General features: G+C 43.1%; 1 protein-coding gene across 2 annotated transcripts; it reads right to left on the bottom strand.

Annotated features, from left to right (window-relative positions):
* Nucleotides 1–268: 268 nt before the first annotated feature.
* On the bottom strand, nucleotides 269–8,480 carry LOC148186755 (uncharacterized). Of its 2 annotated transcripts, XM_088090595.1 has the most exons (3): nucleotides 8,188–8,480; nucleotides 7,790–7,903; nucleotides 269–5,596 (listed from the first exon to the last, which is right to left on the bottom strand). In XM_088090595.1, exons 1-3 carry the CDS (start codon nucleotides 8,378–8,380, stop codon nucleotides 1,092–1,094), a joined length of 4,812 nt encoding a protein of 1,603 aa, XP_087946721.1. In that variant the 5' UTR covers nucleotides 8,381–8,480; the 3' UTR covers nucleotides 269–1,091. The 2 variants fall into 2 exon arrangements, with proteins under 2 accessions (XP_087946721.1, XP_087946722.1); XM_088090596.1 differs by lacking the exon at nucleotides 7,790–7,903.
* Between the last annotated feature and the right edge of the window lie 174 nt (nucleotides 8,481–8,654).

Raw genomic sequence — 8,654 nt, 5'->3', positions numbered from 1 at the left:
GTTTGAGGAAAATGTGTTCAGAAAAACAAACACAAGATCAGTTCTTATCTTAAAATAGTGATATTTCATCCCAATCACTTTTTTCTGCGCCTCATTTAAAATGTGTAAAATGCCACAGCCTGGGCTGACCTCAGAGAATCTGCTGCTCAGATTTCACGGACACGTCATTAAATGTTCAAATGTCCTTCATGTTGTGGCACACTGTGGTGTGATCTCTTTTCAGGGAGCAGAGAACAAAGAAACAGATCAGGAAGGAATGACGCAGCTCTTTCAGTTCTTGTGTCGCCTTTATTAAGTCCCAAAAAAGAGAAAGTAACAGTGTAAGGGAGATTATTTGTGTCCCAAAGAGATTAATGTACAGAATATGGAAAAGCCAATAAAAGCACATCACATTATCAGATAAAACCACACCAGTCTGTCAAAACATCAACTTATCACCAAAACTCAATAAGTTTCAAAGCAAACAAAGCATCAAATATTCATCTGCTCGGATCTGATTGGTGAGTTGGATCAGATGGCAGGGGACGCTGCTGGAAAGTCCTATGAACCCACACCTGTGGCAAGGGTGAACTGGGAACGTCCTGCTGAGGCCCCTGTCCTTAAAATCACACCTCCAGATGAAATTTCTGCACAAAAAAGCTGCGGAGAGAAATTTAACTGTGCCTGTGATGAGGACAATCCGCGGACCTGCTGGTGGACACCAGCAGTGAAGAAGGCCATCAGGGTGAAGAAGAGGGCCTTTCAGATTTGGTTGGACCGGGAACCTCCTGAAGGAACAGAGGTGTGCTGAAAGGTCAGAGGGGTTGCAGCTGTGGAGACATTTTAAAAAGGAAACCACAGTGTGTGCAGGGGGGCCAGTTCAGGGACATCAGGATATTTCATCTCTACAGTTATGAGCTTTGGGTAGTGACCGAAACAATGAGACTGTTGGTACAAAATGCTAAAATGACTTTCTGCTGTAAGATGTCTGAGCTCAGCCTAAGAAATATGGTGAGGAGCTCACACATCTTTAAGTTCAGAAAAGACTCTGATCTGGATGTGAGTTCCTGACTGGTTCTGGTCCTCATCAGTCCTCTCCATCAGCTTTAGATTTAATCTGTTGAGTTGAGCTTCTGACTGGAGGCACTGCCTCTCTGTTCTCTTTTCTCTCCTGTGTGGATTCTCATGTGACGAACTAAACTTTCTTTGCGAAGGAAACTTATACCGCACATTGAGCAACTAAATGTTTTCTCTCCTGTGTGGATCATCATGTGTCTCTGTAAAGTTCCATTCTGAGTAAAACATTTCTGACAAACTGAGCAACTTAACGGCTTTTCTCCTGTATGAGTTCTCTTGTGAAGCTTGACTTCCTTATTGGTGCCAAATCGTTTCCCACACTCAGAGCAGCTGAATGGTTTCATGTCCTTTTTACATCTGTCATCACTGACAGAGACTTCATCATTTTTCAAATATTTAGAATCAGATGGACGTTCTCTCGTCTCCTTCCAAAAATCACTGTCAACGCTATCATCAGTGTCTGGTTGTAAATGTGTATCTGGATGTGAGTCCCTGTCTGGTTCTGGTCCTCCACAGTCCTCTCCATCAGCTTCTGTTTCCATCTGTTCAGTTAGTCTTTGATGAAGCTGTGAGGACTGAGGTTTCTCTTCATCATCTTCACTCTTCACAGGGACAGGAGTGAATGGGAACTTGGTGATATCAGCCTCCTCCAGACCTTGAAGCTGCTCTCCCTCCTGACTGCTCCACAGCTCCTCCTGCTCCTCTTTAATGTGTGGGGGCTCTGGGTCCTCCTGCTCCTCTTTAATGTGTGGGGACTCTGGGTCCTCCTGCTCCTCTTTAATGTGTGGGGGCTCTGGGTCCTCCTGCTCCTCTTTAATGTGTGGGGGCTCTGGGTTCTCCTGGTCCTCTTGAATGTGTGGGGGCTCTGGGTCCTCCTGATCCTCTTGAATGTGTGGGGGCTCTGGGTCCTCCTGGTCCTCTTGAATGTGTGGGGTCTCTGGGTCCTCCTGCCCCTCTTTGGCTTCAGCTTCTGTTTCCATGTGTTGAGTTGAGCTGCTGGCTGGAGGCTCTGCCTCTCTGTTCTCCTCAGTTTGAGTCTGATGAAGCTGTGAGGACTGACCACCGACACACTGATGGTCTCTAAAAAATTTATACAAAGTGAATCTTTGGTCACAAACACTGCAGCTGAAGCTGTTGTCTCCTTTATGTTTTTTCATGTGTTTGTATAAATTTCCACTCTCTGTAAAACATTTCTGACAAACTGAGCAGCTGAATGGTTTCTCTCCTGTATGAGTTCTAATGTGTCTCTTTAGAGTCCCAGACTCTCTGAAATCTTGACCACACACTTGACATTTAAATGTTTTCTCTCCTGCATGTATTCTCATGTGTATCTTCAGTTTTCGACTTTCACTGAAAGCTTTATCACAAACTGTGCAAGTAAAAGGTTTCTCTCCCGTACGAGTTATCATGTGTCTCCTTAGATTCCCGCACTCATTGAAAGCTTTACTGCACACAGCACATCTAAATGGTTTTTCTCCTGTATGAATTCTCATGTGCATCTTCAGTTTTTCACTTTCACTGAAAACTTTCCCACAATCTGCACAAGTAAATTGATTCTCTTCTGTGTGAGTTCTCGTGTGATTTTTTAGATGCCAAAGACCATGAAAAGCTTCATTACACACTGCGCAAGTAAATGGTTTCTCTCCTGTATGAGTTCTCATGTGTGTTTTCAGCTTTGATTTGAAGCTATATCTTTTCCCACATTCAGAGCATCTGAAAGGTTTCTCTCCTGTATGAGATCTCATGTGTGCATTCAGCTTTGACTTATAGTAAAATCTTCTCCCACAATCAGGGCAGCTGAACGGTTTCTCTCCTGTGTGGATTGACACGTGTATCTGTAAATCTTCACTCTGTCTAAAAGATTTATTACAAACTAAGCAGCTGAATGGTTTCTCATGACTTCTCATGTGAGTCTTTAGATTCCAGCAGCATTTAAATGCTTTATTACAAACTGTGCAAGTAAATGGTTTTTCTCCTGCATGAGTTTTAATATGTACCTTTAGTATTCTACTTTCGTGGAAAGCTTTGCCACAAACTGAACACTTGAAGGGTCTCTCTCCTGTATGAGTTCTCATGTGTATCTTCAATCTTGCATTGATGCTGAAAGCTTTACCACACACTGAACAAGTAAATGGTTTCTCTCCTGTATGAGCTCTCATGTGTGACTCAAGCTGTGACTTAAAGTCAAATCTTTTCCCACACTCAGAGCAGCTGAATGGTTTCTCACTGACAGGGACTTGATCATTTTTCAGAGAGTTTAAACCTGACTGAGGTTCTCTGGTCTTCTTCAAATCATCACTGTCTTCAGTCTCAGGTTCACAAGAGTCTCCAGTCTTGTCCTCGGTGTCTGGTTGTAAATGTGTATCTGGATGTGAGTTCCTGGCTGGTTCTGGTCCTCCACAGTCCTCTCCATCAGCTTCTGATTTAATCTGTTGAGTTGAGCTGCTGGCTGGAGGCTCTGCCTCTCTGTTCTCCTCAGTTTGAGTCTGATGAAGCTGTGAGGACTGACCACCGACACACTGATGGTCTCTGAGACGTTCATACAAAGTGAATCTTTGGTCACAAACACTGCAGCTGAAGCTGTTGTCTCCTTTGTGGGTTTTCATGTGTTTGTATAAAGTTCCACTCTGTGTAAAACATTTCTGACAAACTGAGCAGCTGAATGGTTTCTCTCCTGTATGAGTTCTAATATGTCTCTTTAGAGTCCCAGCCTCTCTGAAATCTTTACCACACACGCGACATTTAAATGGTTTCTCTCCTGTATGAATTCTAATGTGTATCTTCAGTTTTCTATTTTGGTTAAAGACTTTGCCACAAAAGGAACACTTGAAAGGTCTCTCTCCTGTATGAATCGCCTTGTGATTCGTTAGACTCTGATGCCCACTAAAAGCTTGGTCACACAATCTGTAACTGAAAGGTTTCTCTGCCATATGAGTTCTCATGTGTGCCTTCAGACATCTTTTGTTGTCAAATCTTTTCCCACACTCTGAGCAACTCAATGGTTTCTTACTGACAGTGACCTGATCATTTTTCAGAGAGTTTAAACCTGACTGAGGTTCTCTGGTCTCCCTCCAATCACCACTGTCATCAGTCTCAGGTTCAGAAGAGTCTCCAGTCTTGTCCTCAGTGTCTGGTTGTAAATGTGTATCTGTCTGTGAGTTCCTGGCTGGTTCTGGTCCTCCACAGTCCTCTCCATCAGCTTCTGTTTCCATGTGTTGAGTTGAGCTGCTGGCTGGAGGCTCTGCCTCTCTGTTCTCCTCAGTTTTACTCTCATGAAGCTGTGAGGACTGACCACTGACACACTGATGGTCTCTGAGACGTTCATACAAAGTGAATCTTTGGTCACAAACACTGCAGCTGAAGCTGTTGTCTCTTTTGTGGGTTTTCATGTGCCAGTATAAACCACCACAAGATATATAAGATTTCTGACAAACTGAGCAGCTGAATGGTTTCACTCCTGTATGAATTCTCATGTGATTCTTTAGAGTCGTACTCTGACTAAAAGCTTTACTACACACTGTGCAAGTATATGGTTTCTCTCCTGTATGAGATTTCATGTGATTCTTTAGATTCCAGCGCCCCCTAAAAGCTTTCATACACACTGTGCAAGTAAATGGTTTCTCTCCTGTATGAGTTCTCATGTGTGCCCTCAGTGTTCCACTTTCACGGAAAGCTTTACTACACACTGAGCAAGAAAATGGTTTCTCTCCTGTGTGAATTCTCATGTGTGACTTCATTTTTGTATTTTGAGCAAAGACTTTGCCGCAAACTGAACAACTGAAGGGTTTCTCTCCTGTATGAGCTCTCATGTGTGACACAATTTGTGACTTAAAGTTAAATCCTTTCCCACACTCAGAGCAGCTGAACGGTTTCTCCCTGACAGGGACTTGATCATTTTTCAGAGAGTTTAAACCTGACTGAGGTTCTCTGGTCTCCGTCCAATCATCACTGTCCTCAGTCTCAGGTTCAGAAGAGTCTCCAGTCTTGTCCTCAGTCTCTGGTTGTAAATGTGTATCTGGATGTGAGTCCCTGTCTGGTTCTGGTCCTCCACAGTCCTCTCCATCAGCTTCTGTTTCCATCTGTTCAGTTAGTCTTTGATGAAGCTGTGAGGACTGAGGTTTCTCTTCATCATCTTCACTCTTCACAGGGACAGGAGTGAATGGGAACTTGGTGATATCAGCCTCCTCCAGACCTTGAAGCTGCTCTCCCTCCTGACTGCTCCACAGCTCCTCCTGCTCCTCTTTAATGCGTGGGGGCTCTGGGTCCTCCTGCTCCTCTTTAATGTGCGGGGGCTCTGGGTCCTCCTGGTTCTCTTTAATGTGTGGAGGCTCTAGGTCCTCCTGGTCCTCTTTCATATGTGGGGGCTCTGGGTCCTCCTGATCCTCTTTAATGTGTGGGGGCTCTGGGTCCTCCTGGTCCTCTTTAATGTGCGGGGGCTCTGGGTCCTCCTGCTCCTCTTTAATGTGTGGGGGCTCTGGGTCCTCCTGGTCCACACTGGAGGGAGGAACCTCTTCTTTAACCACCAACAGCTGCTGGACATCTGCAGGAAATAGACACGAAAGAAAACTGTGGCTGTAGTCGAAATTTTCAAATAATCTCCTTTCCAAACGACTTTTCCTTAACCTCCAGAGAAAATGTCATGAGGTCAAGGAGAGATGTGAAGGAGTTAAGAAAAGACGATCACGGTGTTTATAGAATCCGACCGCACGTTACTGACGTGGGTCTGAGGTGATGAAACTACAATGTTCACATGATGGACTACAAAAAACACACAATCACTGGATTGTTTATTATGCAGCGAAAAGTTTTTTTTCGTAATTGTTTTTATTTGTGTTATTTAAAAAAAAACTATTTGCTGCCTTCTTCACGCCCTTTGTAATGTGGATCTTTAAAAGTGCGCCATAAACTCTGCGTATTAATATTATGACCATAATCATAATTATTATTATTAATATTATTATTTTTGTTTTATCTAGAGGTATAAAGATTGGGAGGCATGTGTCACTGCCCAAGACCTACAATAAAACCTCTTGGAGCCACGCCCTAAACAGAAAGGCCACCTTTTTCATTTTTGTGCAATGTTTTGCCATTTTTGGTAGAGCCCGACTGATTATTCAATTTACCGATATTATCGGCCGAAAAAAGCCTTTTACAGACATAATGGAGCAAATCAGCCCTGGCACATATCTTTTTCGATTTGTGCTGATAAGAAAACTTTGTCACAATGCAACAAATGATGCTGGGCTGGTTTAGAAATGGTGTCATTCTGTAGTTTGTCCAGCAGAGCGCCCTCTTACTCTACTGTCTACACTCACGAATGATTTTTATTTTAGTTTTCTTCGGTCTTTATTATAGTTTGTGTGTAATGTTCATTAAGTAAATTGTTGTTTATTAATGCCGCCTTTGGAGTCTTTTGGTCGTCACATGAGTGAAAAATCTGGGCACAATCCACAAAGAAATGATCTTTAATCATTCAAGTTCAAAAATTCACCATATCAAATGCAATATTGGTGAAAGGTGAACTTTCCGCTATAAAATCGGTATTGGTCCCAAAAATCCTCTATTTGTCGGGTTCTACATCCAGTCAAGAAGCATTTTGTGATCTGGGGTAAAAACTGTCAATTACGGCTTCAACTAACGATTATTTTCGATAATCTATTAATCAGTCGATTATTTTTTTTGGATTAATTGATGAATCAGACTTACCAAAAATAAGAACAGATATAATAAAAAAATAAGCATTTTTTCTTTGTCACTTTGCTAAAAACTGATTATTATTGACAACAAAGCGCAAAGTGCATAAAAATCCCTGAGCTGTCGAAATAACATTAAATACTAAATAACTACAAAACCAAATATGAAACAATTCAAACACTAAATGTTGGCAGCTTTTACGAAACGTACGAATGAACGGTGATTGTGCCGCATGCTGTGTCGCTCTCGTTTTGTCTCTCGTTTTGAAAACTTCGTCCACAGCGGGGCGCTCTGCTCCCCTCAAGCCCAAACACGGTTTCATTTCATGTTGAGAGGGAGGCGGGAGCTACGAGGGCGGCGCATTTCTGCAGTTTTCCAAGAGTTTTGCCTCCGACACGAATAATGACTGGCAGAAGATGGCAGAACGGCAGCCCTTAGTCGAGGAAAAAGATCAAACTAATTCAGTCGTCTGGAAACACTTTTTGAGGAGTTCGACTTGGAACAAGCGCAAAATTGTGTCTATCCACCGAGCATCCGGAGACACGAGCAAATAACGGACGCCGCCACGTCCGTGCGAAGCAACCCGGCTTCAAAAAGTCCCAAACACACGGATAAGCGTTACATTTCGCCACCGTGTCGTCGTTTCAGCAGTCGCACTGCCATGAATGAGCGATATCGCGAGGAGACCGCAAACGAAAAAATAAAGTCTCGAGAGAGAATCGAGATCTCAGTTCTTCGTGAAAAAAAAACTGATTTTAGCAAGAACCGTGCAGCTCTGATTATTGATTATTGATCGGAGATGGAACCAAATTTAAGCGTGAACGTTACATTTATATCTGCTTTGTTTCACACTCGTTAATATAATGAAGTATTCACGCTGCTTTTGACTCTCTGAGAAACTGATGGAAACATTCACACTTTACTCCACTCTGTTATTCAGCCTCCAGTGACTTCAGGGAGACAATCTGCTGCCATTATAATAATAATAATATATAATATAATATATATAAATAGAGAACAGTCCCTCAGTTAAACCCACCTGCTCGGTGTAACCGGACTTTGGGGTTGAAAACTGCGTCCAGTAGTTTCCAGTGTTGTCTGCGTTTCTCCAGATCCTCGTCGCTCTCTGCTTCCATTTTTTCAAATGGCACCCCTGTGATAAATAGAGAACAGTCCCTCAGGTAAACAGCCCCGCTGTGATAAATAGAGAACAGTCCCTCAGGTACACAGTCCCGCTGTGATCAATAGAGAACAGTCCCTCAGGTAAACAGTCCCGCTGTGATAAATAGAGAACAGTCCCTCAGGTAAACAGCCCCGCTGTGATAAATAGAGAACAGTCCCTCAGGTAAACAGCCCCGCTGTGATAAATAGAGAACAGTCCCTCAGGTAAACAGCCCCGCTGTGATAAATAGAGAACAGTCCCTCAGGTAAACAGACCTGCTCTGTGTAACCGGAGCTGAGGGTTGAAAACAGCGTCCAGTAGTTTCCGTTGTCGCTCGTTCTCCTCTTTTGATCGAGAAAGTTCCTCCTCGTACTCTGCTATCGTTCTTTCAAACAGCCCAAATATCTCTTCAGCAGCCGCAGTTAGTCGCTGCTTCACCAACGCTCTCAGCATTTGGACTTTACACATTTTCACACTTTATCAACACAACAAAGACTCTCTGCTAACAGACGGCTCTGCCCGACGCCATCTTCGTCAAACTGCGCTCAGTTTCACACAGGAGAGAATACTGCTTCCGGGGCAACTCTCCCTTCAAAATAAAAGCCCACAAGTGTTACGTACTCCGAAAAAAAAATGGCGTTTTAAAGAATGACATTCATTGAGCTTTACGGTTCATTCTTGGACCTAAAAACAAAAGCGTCTAAACATTTATCAAGACGTCTAAATAAGGGATTGTTCATTA

Source organism: Plectropomus leopardus, chromosome 17 (genome assembly GCF_026936395.1).
Source record: "Plectropomus leopardus strain MGB_pleo_1.0 chromosome 17, ASM2693639v1, whole genome shotgun sequence".
Taxonomy (NCBI): domain Eukaryota; kingdom Metazoa; phylum Chordata; class Actinopteri; order Perciformes; family Serranidae; genus Plectropomus; species Plectropomus leopardus.
Note: the sequence above shows the minus strand (reverse complement) of the source record. Positions and strands in the feature narration are given on the sequence as shown.